Genomic DNA, 23,763 nt, shown 5'->3' with positions numbered 1-23,763 from the left:
CCGGGGAGAGTCCAGGGAGCGGGGACCCCGTCCTGAGGGTCTCGGTCCCCCGGGGAGAGTCCAGGGAGCGGGGACCCCGTCCTGAGGGTCTCGGTCCCCCGGGGAGCGTGCAGGGAGCGGGGACCCCGTCCTGAGGGTCAGGTCCCCTGGGGAGAGTCCAGGGAGCGGAGACCCCGTCCTGAGGGTCTCGGTCCCCCGGGGAGCGTGCAGGGAGCGGGGACCCCGTCCTGAGGGTCAGGTCCCCTGGGGAGAGTCCAGGGAGCGGGGACCCCGTCCTGAGGGTCTCGGTCCCCCGGGGAGCGTGCAGGGAGCGGGGACCCCGTCCTGAGGGTCAGGTCCCCTGGGGAGACTCCAGGGAGCGGAAACCCCGTCCTGAGGGTCTCGGTCCCCCGGGGAGCGTGCAGGGAGCGGGGACCTGTCCTGAGGGTCTCGGTCCCCCGGGAGAGTCCAGGGAGCGGGGACCCCGTCCTGAGGGTCAGGTCCCTGGGGAGAGTCCAGGGAGCGGAGACCCCGTCCTGAGGGTCTCGGTCCCCCGGGAGCGTGCAGGGAGCGGGGACCCCGTCCTGAGGGTCTCGGTCCCCCGGGGAGAGTCCAGGGAGCGGGGACCCCGTCCTGAGGGTCAGGTCCCTGGGGAGAGTCCAGGGAGCGGAGACCCCGTCCTGAGGGTCTCGGTCCCCCGGGGAGAGTCCAGGGAGCGGGGACCTGTCCTGAGGGTCTCGGTCCCCGGGGAGCGTGCAGGGAGCGGGGACCTGTCCTGAGGGTCTCGGTCCCCCGGGAGAGTCCAGGGAGCGGGGACCCCGTCCTGAGGGTCAGGTCCCCTGGGGAGAGTCCAGGGAGCGGGGACCCCGTCCTGAGGGTCTCGGTCCCCCGGGGAGCGTGCAGGGAGCGGGGACCCCGTCCTGAGGGTCAGGTCCCCTGGGGAGAGTCCAGGGAGCGGAGACCCCGTCCTGAGGGTCTCGGTCCCCCGGGGAGCGTGCAGGGAGCGGGGACCCCGTCCTGAGGGTCTCGGTCCCCCGGGGAGCGTGCAGGGAGCGGGGACCCCGTCCTGAGGGTCTCGGTCCCCCGGGGAGAGTCCAGGGAGCGGGGACCCCGTCCTGAGGGTCTCGGTCCCCGGGGAGAGTCCAGGGAGCGGGGACCCCGTCCTGAGGGTCTCGGTCCCCCGGGAGCGTGCAGGGAGCGGGGACCTCGTCCTGAGGGTCTCGGTCCCCCGGGGAGAGTCCAGGGAGCGGGGACCCCGTCCTGAGGGTCTCGGTCCCCCGGGGAGAGTCCAGGGAGCGGGGACCTGTCCTGAGGGTCTCGGTCCCCGGGGAGCGTGCAGGGAGCGGGGACCTGTCCTGAGGTCTCGGTCCCCGGGGAGCGTGCAGGGAGCGAGCCCCCAGCCCAGCGCGCCTCCAGCAGCCTCTTAGAGCCCAGGCCCCGCCCCTGCGGCGCGTGACCGGAAGCGGAAGTGCCCGCTCGCTCACTTCCGGCGGGCGGCGGCGGGCGGCGGGCGGCGGCTGTGGTGAGTGGTCGCGGGTGGCCGCGGCGGCGGGCGGCTCGGGCGGTGGGCGCCGGGGTCTGGGGCCTGGGAAGCGGGCAGCGCGGCGGCAGCTCCCGAGCACGTCCGCGCTGCGCTGTCGTCCCCGGAGCTCGCGGCCCGGAAGGCCGCGCGGAGGCGTCGGCGTCGCGGTGCCCCGGGCCCTGCCCCTCGGAGCCCCGCCCCCGGCTGGGCGAGGTCGCCGCGGACCCGGGATCTCCGCCCGTGGAGCGCCGCGGGGGTGAGGAGGACGCGGGGCGGCGGAGGCGCGGGGGAGGCTAGGTCCCCGGGTCGGGGCCGGTGGCGGGTGGTTGGGCGGGCGCCGCGGGGGCGTGAGGGCGGGTGCAGGGGAGCGGCCGTCCAGTCGCTGCCGGCGAGGACCCGAGCAGGTGCAGAGGTACCTGCGGTGGCCTCGCCGGCCTCCTGGGTGTCGGTCGGCCGTCGCCCCTGCCCTCCGCGTGTTCCTGCCCCGCTGGCTTTCGTGTGGAAGCGGCGGGAGGGCCACCTGCGTGCGGAAGGCGCTGGGAACCTGCCGCGCCTTCAGGGTTCTGCTGAGAGCACCGGGGCTGGGGGTAGGACCAGGGAGAAGAGGGGTGGTTCTCATCATTGTAAGAAGTTGTGTACAGAAAGCATGGGTGCCGAGGGCCTGTAAGGTGTGGGCTCAGGGGGCCGCGTGTTTACCAGACCCTGTCCTTGGCCCCTTGGGCATGGGCACCGGCACCCGCAGCCGCTGGGGTGGATGGTAGGTTGGCTTCGGGGTCAAGCCTGTGCGCTCTGCACCTGTGCTCTGCCCTCTCGTCTTGTTTGTCACGCCTCCTAAATGTACCAGTGGAGTTTCAGATATTACAAACAGTAGTGGTTTTTAAAAACATTATTAAACATTTTTAAAGATTTATTTATTTGAGAGAGTGTGCCCACCAGCAAACACGCATGCAGGCGGGGGAGGGCAGAGGGACGGAGAGAGAGAATCTGAGGGCGACTCCCTGCGGAGCATAGAGCCCTGACCTGGGGGGTCATTTCAGGACGGTGAGATGGTGACCTGAGGCAGAATCAGGAGTCAGGTGTTTCATGGACTGAGCCACCCAGGTGCCCCAATAGTGGTTTTTGAGGGGAACCCTAGGGCAGGTGCTGGGACTTGAGCTGAGGGTGGGTGAGGCTTTGAGGCATCTGCTGGTCCTGTGCCTCAGTTCCTCACTGTGGCCTCCCGGCTCTGCTGCCTCACCGGTGTGGCCAACAGCTGCTGTGAAGGCTCCAGAAATTGGCTGTGTCCACGGGAGAGAAGTACCTTGGAGATGGACCTCTGATAGGGTGAGGGGTCTGCAGGCCACATCAACACATCCTCTGTTTGTTCATAGCTTTAACTGTACGTGCCTCTGCTCAAAGGTACAGCTGTCTCCAGATCACGCCCTGAAGGTGTATTAAGGAGTTCAGCTTTGCTGGAGTAGTGCTGTCAGAAGTTCTCCTTTAGTGTCTGTGAACAGCTGACCATTACACGGAATGAGTTCTGTCCCGTCCTAACTTGTCTTCCCCTCCTGCTCCCTTCTCTCCCTGTGCACACAGGACTCCTCTAGTATGACTGGTGCAGACACCCCACCTGCTCTCTAACCATGAAGGAGACAGACCGGGAGGCTGTAGCAACAGCTGTCCAGAGGGTTGCTGGGATGCTTCAGCGCCCGGACCAGCTGGACAAAGTGGAGCAGTACCGCAGAAGAGAGGCCCGGAAGAAGGCATCCGTGGAGGCCAGACTGAAGGTACACGACCAGAGAGGCCACAGTCGGATAGATCCTTTACTCCCAGTCAGGATAGATCCATGGATATGGAGTTTCGGGTTCCTGCACAACATCACGATTGTCATTTCGGTAAATTCGGTGGTGATGATCTGGAAACAGACAGAATTAGACCATCAGCTTTACTTAAGACATTCCTTCCAACACTACGTTACCAGGCAGTAGATTTATAGAGAAGATAGCAGGAATACTGGAAACAACGAAGGAACAAAGTTTTAAGCACCTAGAAGTGTCCATTTAACTTTTAAACAATAGGGATCCCTGGGTGGCGCAGTGGTTTAGCGCCTGCCTTTGGCCCAGGGTGCGATCCTGGAGACCCGGGATCGAATCCCACGTCAGGCTCCCAGTGCATGGAGCCTGCTTCTCCCTCTGCCTGTGTCTCTGCCTCTCTCTCTCTCTCTCTCTCTCTGTGACTATCATAAAAAAAATAAAAATTAAAAAAAAAAATTAAAAAAAAAAAAAACTTTTAAACAATAGTGGAAGCATAGCACCTATCCTTATTTGTTAAAAGGCATTTTGTTTAGAACTTTCCAGCACACAGTGGCTGGCTGTGCCGGGTACTCTGTTGGCCCTGGGGAAGAAGGAGGGAGGAGAGCAAGGCATATAAATTAAGAATGTGACAGAGAGGCAAGAAAGAAAATTATTCTTTTTCAAGGTATTTTATGATTGCTTTTGCTTTCAACTTAATTTGTATGAAGAGGTGAGGTTTTGTTAAAACACATACATTCAGTGTAGTTATAAAAACATTAGGATCATGGTCTGTGGTGATTGATGGGCAGCAGAGCGGTCCTTGGGGTAAAGAGAATGCCTTTGAGGAAAGTTCATTTTCACACTCTCATGACAGTGAACTCACCTCTCCCCTTGAAAACTCACCAGCAGCAGGCTTGATGAGACAGGATGAGGATCATTCATTTGTACCAAAAATGAAGCCTCCAAAGACTGGACTTACTTAAAACAGTAGTTTTACTTTAATTTATGAAATAGTTTGGATCTGCTACATTTTTAGTCAGCATTTTAATCTGTTTCAGAAACTTGTGGGATTAACTGAGAATCATCATTGTGGCCTAGAAACCTTCTGTAGTCCATTACCATCACCATTAATTATTTCCATGGGCAACTTCCTGCTCCTGGGTCAAATGTGTTCCTGGCCTTTCTCTCCACTGACTTACACTCCTCCGTGTCCCCTCCCTCTGGCTGTACCCCTTGCTGATGGCATTTCGGCATGCCCATGGAGTGAGTTCAAATCTCAGATGTACCAGTTCTGCACGGTGGGGCCAACCCTCCTTGAGCTGAGTCTGGTCCTGGCTGAGCGGCAGGAGGCCTTCTAGCTCAAAGCTGATGAGCAAGTCCTGACTGTCTTGGATGAGGCCTGAGGGATGCCTGGGGAACCATGTGTGTGGTCATCCTGGGGCAGCCAGAGGACCTGAGGCATGCCCATGGTGGTGTCCAGCATCTTCAGGCTGAGGGCCTGGGTAAGGAGTTGGGAGGTCTTCTCAGCAAATCTTTAAAAGGCATTATTCTGTTCTAAGGCAGCAATGAAAAAAAAGGAAAAGCTATTTTGTGAATTAGTTAAGTCCTTGTTGAATTTTATTCTCTTTTCTCCAAGTAATGACTCTTCCCAGCTACTGTATTTGTCTCCTGTGCACTTGAGCGTCCTGGGGAAGACTTGTTCCTGGCCATCCCAGCTCTGCTCACAATGCCCTCGCCTCTGGGTGTCTCTCCTAGGCTGCGATCCAGTCCCAGTTGGATGGTGTGCGCACAGGCCTGAGCCAGCTCCACAATGCATTGAACGACGTCAAAGACATCCAGCGGTCCCTGGCTGACGTCAGCAAAGACTGGAGGCAGAGCATCAACACCATTGAGAGCCTCAAGGATGTGAAGGATGCTGTCGTGCGGCACAGCCAGCTTGCTGCGGCCGTGGAAAACCTCAAGAACATCTTCTCAGGTGGCCACTGGGAACAGCAGGGGATGGCGGGTGCCTTGGCCCTTGGGCACAGTGCTGTCTATTCTCTTTCCTGTGATTCGTTTGTCTTCCCTCTTAGGGTGGCGCACAGGTGGATCTAGCTTCTGTCTGGTGTACTTTGTAGACCTGCCTTGGGGTAGATAGTGGGTTTGATTCCCATCTGTATTGTTAATCTCTTGTTTGCACTAAGAGTGGAAGGGACCTGTTGAGTAAGCAAAGACCAGTAGAATGCTTGTAGTTCACAGGGATAGGTTAACGAAATAAGTGCTGTTAGCTTCATTCCTGAGTCTGCAGTGTTGCTGTCCGATCAGTAGACCAGGTGGGCCTCTGACAGGTGAAGAGAGACGCATCTCTCTGTTCTGGGTGAACAGGACAGAGAGGGGCCAGCTCCCAGCTGGAGAAGTAATGCAGGCGAGTGGCCATACCCAGGTGGAGAAGAGTGTGCACAGGCCAGGGGGTGGGGAGGGTAGAGAAGGAACACACTCTGCAGCCTTGGTCAGCATTTGATGGGACCTGATGGAGGCCTTGGGGCTGGTTGGGGTGGTGTGGGGACAGGGAGTGTGGGGGTAGCCCTTTGAGAGCTGTGTCCTAGTGCCTCACCAGTAAGTAATGCTCTGCAGCCTCTTCAGGAACAGAGTCAGTTGTCATGGGGGTGGGGCTCCATGTCTGCTCAGCACAGTCCAGAGCCCCTCCTACCCCTCATCCCCCACCTTTGACATCCCAGTAAAAAGTCTTAGGATAGTCAGACCCTTTCCCTTCCTTTATCCTGTGTCTGGTCTCAGTGAATTCTTTCTGTCCTTCCCTAAACTCTGCTTAACGCCTGAGTGTAATGTGGTAACACAGTTCTTTGCACCACTATAAAGGGATAGCATGGGTGGTCCTGCTCCAGCCACATTGTACCTTGGTGATTTGTGTCCTGTTTCACCCCTGCTCCTCAGACTCCTCTCACACCCATATCTGATGGCAGCATTGTTGACTGCGTGGCTCCCTTGCTGTCTGCATGCTTATTTTCCCAGAGTCCGATACTTCGAGCCACGTTCCAAGTTGCTTCTCACACGTCCCCATGAATAGCACAGCATTGACAACTCCATAGTGGCTGCTAAGGAAATAGCTCAACTTGGTGACAGTTGGCTGCCTGGAATTGGAACGTAGTCCCCATGCCCAAATGTTCTTCGTGGCACTGGGCCAGCACCTTGCTAGTTAATTTCCCTTCTTACGATTTCCTGTTGACTGGTAATATTTCCTTCCAGTCTTATAAAGCTAATGCTAAATAACCGAAGAGTTACTTTACTGAAGAAGTTCATCTACAGGACTTGAAAATAATTTTCTTCCCTTGAGGAATGAAAGGCTCTGTTATATCTGTGTTTCTGTTAGGAGTAGACTTTACTGGGAAGATACTGTGCTGGTTTGACCTCCTTCAGACTTTGCATTGCCTGTAATTCGGGAGTACTATGCATACAGCCTTTTTTCCTCCACTTTGTTTCAATGGGAGAGGCCCTTAATATAAAATTTACCATCTTGAGGGACGCCTGGGTGGCTCAGTGGTTGAGCATCTGCCTTCAGCTCAGGTCATGATCCTGGAGTCCCAGGATCGAATCCCACATCAGACTCCCTACATGGAGCCTGCTTCTCCCTCTGCCTGTGTCTTTGCCTCTCTCTCTCATAAATAAATAAAATATTAAAAAAAAAAAACTTTGTTTAAAAAAAAATTTACCATCTTGATCGTTTTGGAGTGTACAGTTGTATGGTGTTATGTACTTTATTATGGTGCAGCTGTCATCCCAGTCTGCCCCCAGAATTCTTTTCATCTTGTAAAACTGAAACTATACACTGCTGTATGTCACTGACATGCTAGTAAAACAAAAGAAAAAGACCAAACTTGGCACCCACTAGACGAAAGCTCCCCATTTCCCCTCCCCTTACTAGTTGGGAGTATATTTAGATTTTCTGTTTCTTCATGAGCTAGGCTCTAGGTATTTGCCATTTCATCTGGGTCATCTTAACTGGTTGGTGTACAATTGTTCATAGTACTCTCATGATCCTGTTTCTGTACAGTCAATGGTAATATCCCTACTTCCATATCCAATTACAGTATTTGAGTCTTTTTTTTTTTTTTCAAGTTCATAGCTAAAGCTAAATGTGTCAATTGTCGATCTTTTCAAAAAAACACCTTTTGGTTTTATCAATTTTCTCTGTTTTCCTATTCTCTGTTTTGTTTCTCTCTCTTTTTCTCTTTATTATCTCCTTCCTGCTGGTAGCTTTTGGTTTAGCTTATTATTTTTCTGGTTCCCTAAGTTATAAAGTTAGGTTGTTGATTTAATATTTTTCTTTTTCTTTAACATAAATATGCATTGACAGCTATACATTTGTCCTCAACGTTGCTGTTACTGATCCCATAAGTTCTGGTGTGTTGGGTTCTTATTTTCATTTGTCATAAGTATTTTATAATTTCTCTTGCGATTTCTTCTTTGACCCAGTGATTGTGTTGTTTAATTTCCACTATTTTGTGAATTTTTCATTTGTTACAGATTTCTAACTTCATCTCATTGTGGTTGAAGAAGATACTTTGGAGAATATGTTTCAGAATCTGTTGAGATTTAATTTGTGATCTAACATAAGGTCTGTCCAGGAAAATGTTCTCTTGGGAAGAGCATGTGTGTGGCTACTGGGTGGAGTGCTCTTAATGTGTCTGTTAGGTGTAGGTTGATTGTGTTGCTCAGGTCCTTACGTCCTTACTTACCTCCTGACTGGTTGTCCTGTCCACTACTGTAAGTGACATCATCAGGTCTCCCAAATATTATTTGAGAGCTGTCCATATTCCAGTTTTGTAAATTTCTGCTTTGTATATTTTGGTGGTCTCTCTTTAGGTGTGAAATTGTTTATAATTGTATCTTCTTGCTGCAAAGAGCCCTTGATGAACATATCATGCCGCCTTCTTTTGTAAACATGTTGATTTCAAGTCTACTTTGGTATTAGAGCCTCCTGCTCTATTTTGGTCACTGTTTGCCTGGAACATCTTCTCCCACCCTTTCATTCAATCTGTTTGGATCACCAGTGAATCTCTTGTGGATAGCATATGGTCAGATCTTGTGTTTTTATCCATTCTGCCAGTCTCTGTCTTTTGATTAAAGAGTCTAATCCATTTACATTAGAGCAATTACTGAAAATAAGTGGCTTAAATTTGTCACTTTGCTGTTTGATTTCTATGTGCCTTACAGCTTTCTCATCTTTTTTTTTTTTTTTTCTAAAACATTTTATTTATTAGAGAGAGAGAACACTAGAGAGAAAGCAAGCACAAGTTGGAGGGCAGAGGGAGAGGGAGAAGCAGGTTTCCCCCCACCGGAGTGGGGAGCCCGATGTGGGGCTGTGTCCCAGGACCCTGGGATCATGACCTGAGCCGAAAGCAGACACTCAACTGACTGAGCCACCCAGGCACCCCATTGCCTTTTTTTTCTTTTTTTAAATTTTTTATTTATTCATAAGAGACACACACAGAGAGGCAGAGACCCAGGCAGAGGGAGAAGCAGGCTCCATGCAGGGAGCCCGACGTGGGACTCAGTCCCGGGACTCCAAGATCACGCCCTGGGCCAAAGGCAGATGCTCAACCGCTGAGCAGTGTCCCTTGCATGTCATTTCTGCATTGTCTTTTTTTGTGTTTAGTTGAAAAAAAAAATTTTTTTTTATGGTGAAATGTTTTAATTCCTTTCCCATTTCCTTTTTTACGTATTCTAAAGCTATTTTCTTTGTGGTCACCATGAGGATTACATTTAACATCTAAAGTTAAAATACTCTGAATTTATACCAGCTTAACTTCAGTAACAAGCAAAAACTTTGTTTCTACATGATACTGTCCTCCGTCCCTTTCAGTTATTGATATCACATAATTACATCTTTATACATTGTCCAGAAACTTAGACTGACTCTTTTATATGCATTAGTCTCTCAAATTACGTAGAAAACGCAATGTGGAATTATAAACCAGTTACAGTAATAATTAGCTTTAGACAAATAATTTTTTTTTCCTAAATGTATTAATCTTTTAAATTATGTAGAACAGTAGGACGGCTGGGTGGCTCATCGGCTCAGTGGTGGAGCATCTGCCTTTGGCTCAGGTTGTGATCCCAGGGTCCTGGGATCAAGTTCCACATCAGGCTCCCCGCAGGGAGCCTGCTTCTCTCTCTGCCTGTGTCTATGTCTCTCTTTCTGTGTCTTTCTGTGTCTCTAATGAATAAATAAATCTTTTTAAAAACAAATAAGGTAGAACAAAAAGTAAAATTACAAACCAAAGTTATCCTAACACTAGGTTTTTACAGCTGCCCGAGTATCTGCCTTTACTACGATCTTTATTCCTCCATCCCACTGTGAGTTACTGTCCAGTGCCCTTTCATCTCACCTAGGATTCATTGCGGCAGCTCTCCAGAGTTAGGAGCACTCAGCTTGTGTTCGTCAGCAGTGCGTTTGTATCTCCTTCACTTTTTTTTTTTTTTTTTTTTTAAGATTTTATTTATTTGAGAGAGCACATGAGCAGGGGCAGAGCCAGAGAGAGAGAGGCAGGCTCACCACTGAGCATGGAGCCCGACAAGGGCCTTGGTCTCAGGACCCTGAGATCACGACTTGGGCCGAAGGCAGACGCTTCGCCAACAGAGCCACCAGGTGCCCCCTCCCTCACTTTTGAAGGATGGTTTTGCCAGATGTCCAGCGCTGGGGTGACAGTTGTTTTCTTTTGGTGTTTGATGCTCCCAGCCCCCTGCGCTCAGCCTCCAAAGCTTCAGATGAAAAATCTGCTTGTGGCTTCACTAAGGCTGTCTTGTAGGTGATCTGCTGCTTCCCTGCACTGCTTTCCTGGTTCTCTCCTGTCTTTGATTTTCAGCAATTTGTTTTAATGTGTCTTGTTCTGGGTCTCTGAGTAATTCCTCCTTGGAGTTTATTTAGCTTTTAGATGTTTATATTCCTGTCTTTCATCAAGTTAAGCACATTTGATCATTATTCAGCTTCTCTGTCTCCTTCCCTCTTTCCTCTTCTGGAGTGCCCACAGTGCCCGTGTTGTCACTTGATGCCCCCCAGGCCTTAGGCTGTGTCCATTCTGCTTTGGTCTTTGTTCTTTCTGGCCCTCACACTTGGTAATTTCCGTTGTCCCACCTTTGCTGGTTTTTTCTTCTGTTAGATCTGCCGAATCCCTGAAGTAGATTTTTTTGTTTCAGTTACTGTAGTTTTTATCTCCAGAATTGTTTTTTGTTACTTTGTAGGTTTCCTGTCTCTTCATTGAGGTTTGCATTTTGTTCCTGATCATTTTCTAGACTTTCCCCACATCTTTTAGTCCCTGGTGCACATTTACAACTTGTTTTAAAAGATGGACCACCTAGTGTTTCAGGGATTATTTTTTCCCCTTGAATCTCTATACTTTCCTCTTTTTATGTCTTTCAATTTTGTTGTTGAACATTGGACATTTGAATCAAATAACATAATAACTCTGAAAACCAGATTCTCCTCTTAGGGTGTCTGATTTCTGTTTACTGTTTTTGTTTTGGTTATTGTAGGCTGTCTCTGTGCTGAGAATCAGACTGAGATGTAAACTAAAGATCTTCTCAAGTCTTTTTTGAACCTGGACCTTTCCCTGAGCCTGTGCAGGCACTTTTTAAATTCTCCTGTATATGAAGTTGCTCTTGAACATTCTAGTCTTTAATGTCTGAAGGGGAAAAGGCACTGGTTCCTTTTTTTTTTTTTTTTTTTTTTTTTAAGGCACTGGTTCCTTAAGTCACCTGGCTCTAGGGCAAGGAGTTTATAGCATGGGTAGCCTGAGTGCAGTAACAATGGGTTCCACCACTATGTCTGCATCTCCCTGATTGGAGGCAGCAGCCAGATCCCCAGTATTTGGAAGACGTGCTCCTTTTTGCTCTCTCTGGTTCCCTCAAGATGGGTGCACGCTGCTTCAGGAATGCATGGTGGGCTGGGGCTGGGAAGCTCCTGTGCTAAGAGCTGAAAGTGACCAAAAGTCAGTGCAACTTACGGCCAAGCCTTCTCCTGGAAGTGGCCTGCCTTCTGCAGACTGCACAGTTACAGAATAGTTGCTCAGATTTTGCCAGTGAAAATGCTGTCTGGCTGGGTAGCAGGTTCCCTCCTCTGCCATTGCCAGCGTCCAGCACAGCCTTGTGTGGTTTTTCACAGTGCCCTCTTGTGCCTTTTCCCTAGTGCCCGAGATTGTGAGAGAGACCCAGGACCTCATAGAACAAGGGGCACTCCTGCAAGCACATCGGAAGCTGATGGACCTGGAGTGCTCCCGGGATGGGCTGATGTATGAGCAGTACCGCATGGACAGTGGAAATACTCGTGACATGACCCTTATCCACAGCTACTTTGGGAGCACGCAGGGGCTCTCAGACGAGCTAGCCAAGCAGCTTTGGATGGTGCTGCAGAGGTCGCTGGTCACTGTTCGCCGTGACCCCACCTTGCTTGTTTCAGTTGTTAGAATTATCGAAAGGGAAGAAAAAATTGACAGGCGCATACTTGATCGAAAAAAGCAAACTAGTTTTGTTCCTCCCGGGAGGCCCAAGAATTGGAAGGAGAAGATGTTTATCATCTTGGACAGAACTGTGACTACGAGAATTGAGGGTACCCAGGCAGATACCAGGGAGTCCGACAAGATGTGGCTTGTCCGCCACCTGGAAATCATAAGAAAGTACGTCCTAGATGACCTCATCATTGCCAAAAACCTGATGGTTCAGTGTTTCCCTCCCCATTATGAGATCTTCAAAAACCTCCTGAGCATGTACCACCAGGCCCTGAGCACGCGGATGCAGGAACTTGCGTCTGAAGACCTGGAAGCCAATGAGATCGTGAGCCTATTGACGTGGGTTTTAAACACGTACACGAGGTGTGTCTGGGTGTGCTTCTGTACTTGTTATGTAGAACGGACTCCTCTAGCGTGTGCTCAGTACCCTGTTTGTTTTTTGCTGCTGAAAGTCTTCTGATCCATCTGTGGGCTTACTCTTGAGGTCAGGTCCCAGTCTCTGGTGTTCTTGTGGTGCCCCTGCCCTTGATGTCCCATCTCTGTCGAGCAGCTCAGCCTTGGGCCTTCCTATGACCCCAGGTGCCACTATGCACTAACTCCCGTCGTCCTCCTGGTGGCACCGAGTATATGGTTTCACCCCATTGGATGGGTGAGGAGACAGAGGCTCCCTCCTCCTAGCTTCCAGTGCCCCCGTTTGCTTTCTTCTCACCAGTATCCTAGGACAGTCTGTTCTTTTTGCATTTCAGCCTTGAGATTTTTGTCACTTCACAAAAGGGACATGAGCTATTTTGTACTTTTATTAGTGTGAGGTTGGGTTTGAGAATTGAGGCGATGGTGGGGTACTCTGACATTTTTTAAGGTTGGCTAGCTAAGGAGACGGTGCATTTTGATTTGCAGGGTTTTGAGAATAGAGAACAGTATACATTGCTGTATTGGAATTATTTTTAGTCTGACTTCTTGCTTGTGTGCAGAAATTCATTAAACCTCCTACTTTGGCAATAAGATTTGGAGTGTTTAGTTTGTATTTTGGTAACTTGTTATAGTAGAGAATGTGTACGTCTCAACATAAGAAAATATGAGAAATTACCTCTCCCTCATGATGATGGTGGTTACTGGCACGTTTGCAGCTTCACTGTGCCAGGCCTGGGTGCTATCTCCCCGGCCCTGCTCTCACCCAGCCCATGAGTCAGAGTGATCACCACTTCCCATCCTTTCCCTTCTCTGTGTAGGCCTCCATGTCACGTTACCTGATGAGGAAGGTTAGATCATCTTTGTTCTGTGCTTGAGGAAACTGGGGTGCCGGGGTTCGCACCCGTCGTTTACCTGACCAGCGGGTGGGGAGCAGGAGTAGAGTTAGCCCTGGGCCCTCGTCCCTGCTCCGGCCACCACACTGGGTGTGCATTTGTTGGTGTGCACAGTTTTGTGTCTGAGTTTTGTGTGTTTTTCTGTGTGTGGACTGCTGCATACTGGCCATCACTTTCTAGCATTTGGACTTTCTTGTGGGAAAAACTGAACTACTTTCATACTAGAAGCATTTCACACTGAATTAAGGTTCTTGGGTGAAAATGTAGGTTGAGTGAATAGTGTTTTGATACTTGCAAAATCTTATGGAATGCCTTCACTCTCCAGAATACCTTGTATTTCTTACAGATAGTGGACCAGTTGTTAGGACTCCATGTTAGGTTGTGAATATGTGTTTAGGGAATATAGCAAAAGGCATGTGAATTTTCTGAACCCAACCACACACAGATATTAACTGCTTTTCATGGCTACTTTCTTCTGAAACTCCGTCCACATCCCTGTCTTCTTAAGCACAGTTGCCTGAACGCGTTAATGCTTTCTGCTGACTCGTGCTCTGTTAAGAAGCACAGGGATCAGCAGCATTCTCTTCAGCGCACACATTTCTGAATCAGGGTGCTCGTGTTCCATTCCCTTGTTTGCCAGAGCCTGTGTACTTGTCACCTAGGTTTTGCCAGGCCCTGGCCTTCCCCAGGGTCAGACCAAGCTGACCTCCCCACCACGGGCTTTCTTTCCTGTGTGATGTGGATGCAGTGGGGCTGAGAACAAGGGACAGAGGTGCCTTGTGTGGCCACATCTTGCCTAGTGCTCTCCCCAGGGGGCCACTTCCCCTTCCTGACACAGTGTTGAGGGTGGTTGGGCATTTGTGTGTCAAAAGAAATAGCAACGCTTAGCTAAGCATTTTGTCTGCCCAGTAATTATTCTTTGTCATCCCTGGTTTTGCCGCAGTGGAGAGATGATGGGGAACATGGAGCTGGCCCCGGAAGTGGATGTCAGCACCCTGGAGCCTTTGCTTTCCCCAGATGTGGTCTCTGAGCTGCTTGACACGTACATGTCAACTCTCACTGTGAGTAGAGCAGTGTGTGCCCAGCCACGCTGTGTGGGCTCTCTAGGTCACACCAAAACCGAGGCCCCGTAGGTCACAGAATGCGGGGGAGAAACCTGCTTTGATGTCGGCTTCCGAAGGATATGTGGGCTCTGGTTCTGGGAAATTGGGTCTTGAAATGTGTGTTGGCCAGTTAGTGGAGAGGGTGGCTCATTCTCTGGCCCTGGATCTGGAGAATGGGGCGTGTGTTCCATAGGTACAGAAACCACATCTGGCTACAGTGGTGAGCCTGTCCATGGGCAGTGGTGCCTGCCAGCATCTTAAGAGCTGATTGAGAGGGTGGCACAGGAGGCCTAAGGCCCCCTCCTCTCCTGTGACCTCCAGATGGTCTACGAGTGACATGAGGAGGTCAGGGTCTGCTTCCTAGGACAGAGTGTGCCTGAGCAGCAGACAGCATTCTGAGATGCTGAGCCTCACACTGGGCAGCAGGGGAGGGCTGTGTGGTCTTCCATGGACAGGCCTGCTGAAGGCCTGTCAGCCTGGCCTCCTTCAGTGCTGCTCATCCGAAAGGTGATCAGTGGAGGCAGCTTGTGGGATGGCTTCCCTGGCATCCCCTGGTTTGGAAACAGGAACTCCCAGGGCCCTGAGTTTGGTTACCGCTGCTACATTGCAGAGAGATGCTGTGTGCATTGCCTCAGGGGGCCTGTTCTGTTCTTCCTTTTCCTGCAATGCTAAACTTCTTTAGTCAAACATCATTGCCTGGCTGCGGAAAGCACTAGAAACAGACAAGAAAGACTGGATAAAAGAGACAGAGCCCGAAGCGGACCAGGATGGGTACTACCAGACGACACTCCCTGCCATCGTCTTCCAGGTACCATCCTGTACTTCTGGGGTTCATTGCTGGATTGCTCCTGGGGTCTGTGGGTTTTACAAATGACCATGAGTGCCTCCCTCCATTATAAAGACAGAGGGAGCCCCACCTGATGCCTGAGGCCCCTCTCTCTCTGAAGCAGGAGACATCGAGGGACACCAGTGCTAAGCAGTTTTGCCCAGAGTTACTCTAGTTTTCCTAAAATGTTTGAATTTGAATTAGAACCTAATTCCATGTTATTTGCATGCGATGCTCAGATTTGAGTTTGGTTGTTTGATGTTTTCTGATGTTGTAAGTGGCTGAGATTTGTCCTAAAAATGCCACCTGATTGGATATAAGCTGGGCGAGAGCCCTTTATATTTTCACAGTAATCATGCCTTCTTATGGTGCGTTTACTTCTTGATGCCTGGCACCCAGGGTGTCCTCCAGCTTCTTACTGTCCTTCCTTCTGGCCTGTTGGCTTTTCTTCCTGGAGGAAGGTTTCTGGCAGGAAGAGGGCTGAGCCATCTTCTAATCCTTGATGGGACCATGTCACTGGAATATATTTGGGTGCCAGCTGGGCACAAGTGAGCACTGTGGGCATCTATCTGGGTGACCCCTTAGCAGCAGGTGGGGCCTGACCCTTTCCTTTATTTTGGAAACTGGTGTCATGACAGAACACGTACCACAGGCCTGGGGTGAACTGGGCCTTCTGGTGCTTCTCCACCTCTCCACCTATGGCTCCTCTCAGCTCCTAGTGCTTCATAAGGAATCCGCGTCACAAATCACAGCCCAGCCCCTGGCACCCATGTGACCCCAGCTGCACCCGACCTCCCTGGGCCCCGTGTCCCTGTCAGCTTTCCCTCTTTGTGGAGACCAGCCTGTTTGCAGGTAATTAGGAAGTGATTCACTTGGGTCTTTTCACCTGGTGAGAAGGTTTATCTAACTTGTTAGTTTTTGAGTGGTTTCTTTTTTCTTTTTTTTTTTTTTTCTTTCTGAATTTGTAGTATAGCACTTGGCAGATAGGGGTTTTACATAATGGGGAACTTGCACCTTTGTGAGTTTATATTAGAATTCATAAATTCTCCAATTTCTAGATGTTCGAACAGAATCTTCAAGTTGCTGCTCAGATAAGTGAAGATTTGAAAACAAAGGTACTCGTTTTGTGTCTTCAGCAAATGAACTCTTTCCTGAGTAGGTATGTATTTTTGACAGTGTGCTCATCTAGAAAGTATATGTTTTTAAAACTTTTTAAAAGCAAAATTTTGGTCTTAATATGCCTGATATTAAAAAAATGCTTTTAAGTCTGGATGTGCTGCATGACCTTTGGTATTTTGAAACAAGCCATTTTTTACCATCCTCCTTTGGAATGGATTCACTGTTCTCCTGAGAGCCCAGATGGGCCTGCTGGGCCTCCAGACAGAGGCTTCCTTTCTTTCCTCATCTGCACTGCCCAGGGCCTGGGAGGGACTCCTTCAGTGGAAGTGGGCCCTCCCAGGGGGCTAGGTGTGGCTTCAGGATGCCCCTCCCTTTGACTCCTCCCTGAAGATTTTCAACACAGCAGCAGAAAGAATGGCGTAAAAAACCTTGACCCCTCATCTCCCTTAAAAAGCTGTTCCTTTTTTAAAGCACCCTCATCTGCACTCCCCCCGCCCCCACAAGTACTTTAAAGCAGATCCCATTTGGGCATGTCATTCCCTGTTCTAACTTGGACCTCAGGGTCCTCTGCACCAAGTTTACATGTGGGTTTCCCCAGTGGTTTCAGACCCTTTTTCTAGTTATACATTGAGACTGGGCTGGCAGCAGGTCTGCAGTGTGTGGGGTCCTCTGGGCTCCCAGGTCTTGGGTGCAGGAGTATGGCCTCGCCCCTCCTTCAGCTGATTATCTAGTAGTGCCCAGCACCTTCTTGTCTATCCCTAATGGCCATCTGCCTGTAAGCCACATGTTGGCTAGATCTAAAGGCTTGTGGGATTCACTGTTTTGCAAGAACCCTCCATAGGCCATGTGCATGCTCCACATTGCAGTACATCACACAGTGCATTTCCCTCTGTCCTGCCCTAGAGACCCAGGGTCCCCATCACTGATGCACCTGGGGATCATGGCCTTAGTCATTTTGTTAAGAGAACAAGGAAATCTTTCTCATCAACCCCAAAACTTTGATTTCCTGAACCACACGGACAGAAAGGTAGAGTACGTAATAATTTCCCTTTAATTGCCAGTTTTGTTTGCTCCTTTTTTAAGGTCTTTTAAACATATGTACAGTGCATTGTAGTGTTCTATAATTCTCTGCTCACAAATACTTCAAAATATTTATATAATCGGAATACTGAATCATACTTCAAAGCCTGATATAAAATTTATTTTCAGTAATCCATTTAGAATGATCAGCTTCCCTGATTTTTCATTTGTACAGATTATCCAAAAATCTATTTTATTTTTAAAGATGCACCTGGCCAGATCCTAGTAGTGCCAGATGTATTTATCAGGTGCAATGTCGTCCTGGTTTCTGGTACACCCCCAGGTGCCCCCTTACTGAGAGTCTTGCTGGGGGGGCTGTGTGTTCTCAGATACAAAGAGGAAGCGCAGTCATACAAAGAAGAGCACCTGCGGAATCGGCAGCACCCACACTGCTACGTCCAGTACATGATTGCTATCATCAACAACTGCCAGACCTTTAAGTAAGTGACCGCAGTGACAGAGTGACCCAAGAGCAAGAGAGTGGGAGGTAAGGAGACTCAGCCGCTTCACCGAGCCTCAACTCTTTCCTTACAGAGAATCCATAGTCAGTTTAAAAAGGAAGTATTTGAAAAGTGACGTGGAAGAAGGCGTGTCTCTGAGCCAACCGAGCATGGATGGGATTCTGGACGCCATTGCAAAGGCGGGCTGCAGCAGCCTACTGGAGGAGGTCTTCCTGGACCTGGAGGTGGGGTCTGGCTCTTTGCTGCTTCATTTCCAGGCTGAAAACAGTGTTTCCATCCTGTGTGCCCTCTGCGACGTACCCTGTGCCTGAGCAGAGCGGACGCTGCAGTTCACGTCTCTCACTGTTAACGGGCCTTTGCTTCCCTGCGATGTGAGCCTTGTGTGACACAGGCTCACTTGAGGTCCTTCTGGGGTAGTTGGTCAGATTGCCAGGAAATATTAAAGGGACTGATCTGCTCAGTGGATTACAAAATGGAAACACATATGTAGAAGACAGTATAGTCATGAGCAAATTATTGATACTGGAATGCGAACACACATCACATGGACCAGTCTCAGCTTCGAGTAAAAATACAAAACCGAGTCATTAACAAAATGCATTTAGCATCCTATCAAAGGCATGATACACCAAGAAACAAGATTTATTTCAGAAATACAAAAAGGGGTTTAGCATTATGTAGATGCAGGGGCAGTCACCAGAGGTCCTGCTGGGAAGGAAGTAGCTGAGTGGTGGGATCATTTTGTGAGGGCTGTAATTTTCTCACAGATGGTTTAGAAAACACATGAAATGAATTCATTTGAAATTATTTCAGAATAAAAAAAAACAATAACAAAAAAAGTAGATAAAGGACATGAGTAGGCCTTTTCACAGAAAAGGGGCTACAAATGTCCTAAATGGGAAAACAGCACACTTGGTCTTCTGATCTTCAGAGACAAACACACCAAGTGTGCTCTGTTGCTTCATGGGGTGGCAGGTGTTTTGCAGGTGTGGGAACAGAGATGCCATCGTGTGTTCTCTGTCGGACTGAGGCTGTCAGTTTTGGAGGGCAGTGTGGAAAGTTTGCAGGGTTTTAGTTCGAGTACTTGTTGACCGAGCAGTTATACTTTCAGGACTCTCACCTGCAGAAATGCACAGATTAGTTGCAGTGTTGTTTTTCATTGCAAAATGTGAACAGGTTTTGGTGTCCATCAGGACTGGGTAAATAAATTGCAGGATATCCATATAACATACTTAAACAATAAAGGCAGGTATGTACAGACAGATGTCCTCAGTGAATGCCAGCTCGTCACGGAAGTAGTGTTGATGACTGTCTCAACAGTTATGGCACGTGTTTGCCGGTTACACACCAGTGGAGGTTTCACGTGTGTATCACTGCCACATGACGTCCCTGAGGCTCTGTGGCACCTTCCTCCTAGGTACACGTGACTCAGGGACGGTGTACAGGTGACATTTTCTGTGTTCTTTTCAGCAACATCTCAGTGAGCTGATGACAAGGAAGTGGCTGTTAGGATCCAATGCCGTGGACATTATTTGCGTTACTGTGGAAGATTATTTCAGTGATTTTGCCAAAATTAAGAAGCCGTATAGAAAGGTAAGAGTGTGGATACAGTCATGTGGTTGTGAGCTCACCTGCAGGCCAGAGCCCCCCCGGCACCTTGTGTGGAACTCAGTGTCCAGTTGGTTCTTCCATGAGTGGACATTCACAGGTGGTTTTATTAACCCCGGGAGACATGAGACAGGAGTATGTGAAGGTAAGCCAGGTGCAGGTAATGCTGCTGCTGCTCACTTAACCTTACTGCCCCCTGACACCGCACCAAACCCTCCTGGACACATGGCCACAGACCCAGGCCTCGCTTGTGCTAGAGACCTCCCCACCAGCCCCGAGGACACCTAGAAGGGAAGCTGGGGGCCATGCCTCTGGACCAAGGACGAGCAGCGGTTCCCTCCCTAGGATCTGTGTCCAGGGCACTGGCAGGCTGCCAGCTTTTGTCCACTCCAGCAGAAGCCCCAGGGCTCTTCTCTTTGTGGCCCTGGAGGATCTAGGATCCCTGCTGCAGATGCCCAGAGTCCCTGCGGGCCTCGGCTGTGTCATCCCCTGGGGCTTCCCCGAAGGGACGTTTCCTCCCACAGGGCTTGGGCATCATGGATCTTCCGGGCATTAGGCGGCACTTGCTGTTATTGCTCTAACAAGTGAGACATTTATTTATTTTTTAAGATTTTATTTGTCGGAGGGAGAAGCAGGCTCCCTGCGGGACTCAATCCCAGAACCCCGGGGTCACGTCCTGAGCTGAAGGCAAAAGCTCAATCACTGAGCCACCCAGATGCCCACAAGTGATAGATTTTAAAAAGTCAGACTTTGCGAATGTTTTTTCCTGGCTTACAGGAAGTGGTTTTGATATACTGACCTCGTGCTCAGAATGTTCTGATTATTTCTAGGATTTGTCTCGGGATCCTTTCAGATCTCTGTAGGCGCTTGTATTGTGTCAGCAGGGACACTGTTTTCATCTCTGTTTCTCACACTTTCGTGTCTTCTTGTCCTGTGGTGACTTGGACCCAATACAGGCCTCATTTGAGTCCTTGTTTTAAAGGAAATTCTTGTGACCCTGCCAGTGAAAGTGGTACCTGTAGGGTGAGCTGGTGATTGGAACCAGACTGACTGACCCCTCGGGCGCCCAAGGCTATTGGCTGTTCACGAGTCCAGGCGCTACCCTCTAGTCTGTTGCTGGTACAGTTTTTGGTGCCACCATTTATTTCCTTAAACGTTTGGTTTGTTGATTTCATAGTTGGTGCTGAGGAGCCCGTGCGCGCGGCCCTCCCCGCGGGGCTTGTCTGGTATGACAGTCACCACTTTTACTGCTTCTGGCAAGAAGCCTAGTGAATAACTTAACCACCCATGTGCTCCTTCAGGTTCTGCTGTCTGTGGATGGGGGCGGGGTGGGGGTCTCAGTGAGGTGTTTGGCCTGCCTGCTGACCCCGTTTTTGTCTGCAGAGGATGACTGCAGAGGCACAGCGGCGCGTGGTGCTGGAGTACCTGCGGGCCGTCATGCAGAAGCGCATCTCCTTCCGCAGCGCAGAGGAGCGCAAGGAGGGCGCTGAGAGGATGGTCCAGGAGGCCTCGCAGCTCCGCCTCCTATTCCGGAAGCTGGCCTCGGTGAGTGCTGCCTTGGCTCTGTTTCCCCCAGGGGCTGTTGAATCCAGCCCATCAGGGCCAGTCATGTCAGGGATTGAATGACCAGTGTGTCCTCCCTGTGGCTGGTGGTAGCTTCTAGGGCGTAGCTCCCAGCCTCATGGGGGCTGCCCTGGCCAGACTGCTCCTGCCTCCGTGGGCTGCCTGCCCCACCTTCAAAGCATCTCTGCTGAGGATATGCAGGACAGCTCCCCTGTGGGCCAATCCTGAGCCTTTGGCGGCCACCTGGGTCACAACATTCAACAGAGACGTGGCCTGTATCCCCTCACGGTGCTCGGCAGCTGTGCGCACGCTGTCTTCCAGGGGTTTGGTGAGGATGCAGATGGACACTGTGACACCATTGTGGCCATCGCAGAAGTTATTAAGCTGACAGACCCATCTCTGCTCTACCTAGAAGTCTCCACTCTGGTCAGCAAATACCCAGACATCAGGTAAAGGCCCACGTGCCATCCGTGTCAGCTAGAATTCATGGAATGGGGCGGTAAGCTCATTCCTAGGGCCACTGAGAAAGGTTGTGGGGCCTGACCGTCAGGTGTGAGCAGCACTGGGGTCACACCTGACCTGGGAGAGCAGGCTGTGTGGAACATGGCCAGGAGCAGAGCGCCTGCAGAGAACAGTAACAGACGCATCCGTGTTTCTCTGCTTCCCTAGCCCTGCTGCTGGACCTGGGGCCCCTGGGACCCCAGCGTTGGTCCACGCACCTCCCAGTGTCAGCACAGGTGGGGAGCAGGGGGCCCAGTGCAGGTGGGGCGTCACCGCACTCCGTGCACTGGCGGGGAATGGTGGCAGAGCACAGGGACTCCAGGAAGCTCATCTTGTGCTGTGGATTCAGAGAAGGAAGCCTTGAACCTTCTCAGGACAGCACCTGCCTCAGCCAGCGTCTGGGCTTGCTGTCACCAGGAGGGACTGGCAGTTTTGTGCTCTCCAGGGGCCTCTGGCCCTGTTTAGACTGTTGAAGATCTAGGAGAGCAGAGTTTAAACAACTCTGTGACTGTTGGTTGAAGAAAAGACCGTAGTGAGAGGAGGATGGAGGTTTCTCTCCTATCATGATGAGGGGCCCACACCTGTGGTCCGTGGTGGTCCACCCTGCTCCAGGGCCTCAGAATTGGCCAGGCTGGGCCAGGCAAGCCTTGGGGGCAGTTTGAGTGGAGCATGGGGGGTGAGCGGCTTTTGGAGCACAGCCTGACATGTCCCCGGTGTCCCCGTGCCTACAGGGATGAGCACATTGGTGCACTGCTGGCCATGCGAGGGGATACCAACCGGGACATGAAGCAGACCATCATTGAGACGCTGGAGCAGGGCCCGACGCAGGCAAACCCAAACTACGTGCCCATCTTCAAGGAGATTGTGGTTCCCAGCCTGAACGTGGCAAAGCTCCTCAAGTAAGCTGTCAGGCCCCAGCCTCGCCCAGTACTGTGCCTGTCACCCCACCCCTGGAATCCAGCAGCAGCCAGAGTAACGAGACGCCCACTTCTGCGTGCCTGCCTCCTGCTGCCATGCTCACGGCCTCGTGAAGAACAGGCAGTCTGACGGCCGTGCTCTTCTGGCTTTCTCATTTTCCTGCTGTCCTATGTGAGGCAGCTGTGGTGTCCCCAGAGCCCCAGGTCTCCCCCATGTCTGCCCAGTGTCCATACCTCCAGAACTGCTGCTCAATAAAAGAGTCTGAATTCCTGAAGGGAATAGACGACTTCCCAGACGTGAAGGTTTTCTTAGTAGGGATGGTCTGGTAAAGCCTCCAGCACCAGGAAGCTGCATTCAGGTTCAGGGTGTGCCTCAGCCCGCACGGGGCCCTGTTCCGCTGCAGGCTCTGATGTGCTGAGCCCCGCAGGAGTCAGGCAGGCGTCTCCCCAGTGGGCCTCGCCACATGTTCCATGCCACAGGTTCCAAAGGAGCACCCCTGGCACCGGGTGGGTGTGGCCAGGCGGAGCTTTGAGGGGAGAGAGTGATGGCAGGAGCCTCGGGTCTGATGAAGTGAAATCGCCGGTGAAGGCAAACATTTACGTGACACGGGATCCCTCAGGCCCCTCTGCATGGCCATCTCTCCACGCCAGCGGCTCTGGTGGTGGCCTCATTTGCACATTAGTCTGGAATCGCACAGTAAACGGGCTGCAGCAGCATCATAAACAGTGGGCCATTTGCGGGTCCTGACCCGTCCCCACCAGCCGCAGCGGGATCTCAGGTGTGCTTGCACCCTGGTCCACCGAGTGCTGCGGGCTAACGGGAGGCAGGGAGAGTTGCCCCTGGGACTGCTGGGTCAGGAGGGAGGGAGTGCAGCCCCTTCCCCACTATGCCACCAGCCCCGCAATGCAGTCCCCCTGCTGCTCCGCGTGCGGCTGCATGGTCTGCTCGGAGCACTCAGCGCAAGCCTCCGAGGGGCTCTGTTTCCTCTCCAGCCATGCGAAAGACACAGTCCATCACTGCACTTATTTTCTCTTCTTGAGAGTAAACAATTCACCGGTAGGACTTTTTCTTCTAAGAATCAAAACCTAAATGGAATTAAGTGACTAAACACCAGATGCAGTTCTTAGAAATGCTTCTGGCTCAGAAGAGAGGTAACTTCTATAAACACGGAGCTAATGTCCTATCTCTTTGTGTCTGTGTTAAGTGTATGTTTTACCGTCTAGTGGGGAGTAAGTGCCAAATGTTTTCAAACTAATAAAGTCAACAGTTAACTATCACTAATTATTGTCCCTTATAACAGTAGAAATACATTTATTATTTCACTATCTGAATTTTCACTCCACGTTACTTCAGGAAAAAATAACGAGGGTGAACATTCAAATAATGACGGCAGATCCCCATGGCACATCTGGTCCTTGCGGTGTTCTTTCTCTGACTGTGGGATGGTCACCCCAGCTTCAGGGACGGTGGCGGCAACGGTGGCCGAAGCTCTGGCCACCTGGCATG

The 23,763-nt window shown here is 50.9% G+C and overlaps 1 protein-coding gene across 2 annotated transcripts; it reads left to right on the top strand.

Annotated features, from left to right (window-relative positions):
* The first annotated feature begins 1,433 nt into the window (after positions 1–1,433).
* EXOC3 (exocyst complex component 3) lies at positions 1,434–22,536 on the top strand. Of its 2 annotated transcripts, none has more exons than XM_077879686.1 (13): positions 1,434–1,501; positions 3,077–3,267; positions 5,029–5,248; positions 11,456–12,137; positions 14,022–14,139; positions 14,864–14,989; positions 16,066–16,166; positions 17,536–17,646; positions 17,741–17,891; positions 19,138–19,260; positions 20,659–20,820; positions 21,160–21,287; positions 22,071–22,536. In XM_077879686.1, the coding sequence occupies exons 2-13, from the start codon at positions 3,124–3,126 to the stop codon at positions 22,240–22,242; spliced, it is 2,238 nt and encodes a 745-aa protein (XP_077735812.1). In that variant the 5' UTR covers positions 1,434–1,501; positions 3,077–3,123; the 3' UTR covers positions 22,243–22,536. The 2 variants fall into 2 exon arrangements, with proteins under 2 accessions (XP_077735812.1, XP_077735811.1); XM_077879685.1 differs by lacking the exon at positions 1,434–1,501 and adding an exon at positions 1,617–1,757.
* Positions 22,537–23,763: the final 1,227 nt, after the last annotated feature.

The sequence above is a fragment of the Canis aureus genome, chromosome 31 (genome assembly GCF_053574225.1).
Source record: "Canis aureus isolate CA01 chromosome 31, VMU_Caureus_v.1.0, whole genome shotgun sequence".
NCBI classification, from domain to species: Eukaryota; Metazoa; Chordata; class Mammalia; order Carnivora; family Canidae; genus Canis; species Canis aureus.
This window is presented reverse-complemented; position numbering and strand designations above follow the sequence as displayed.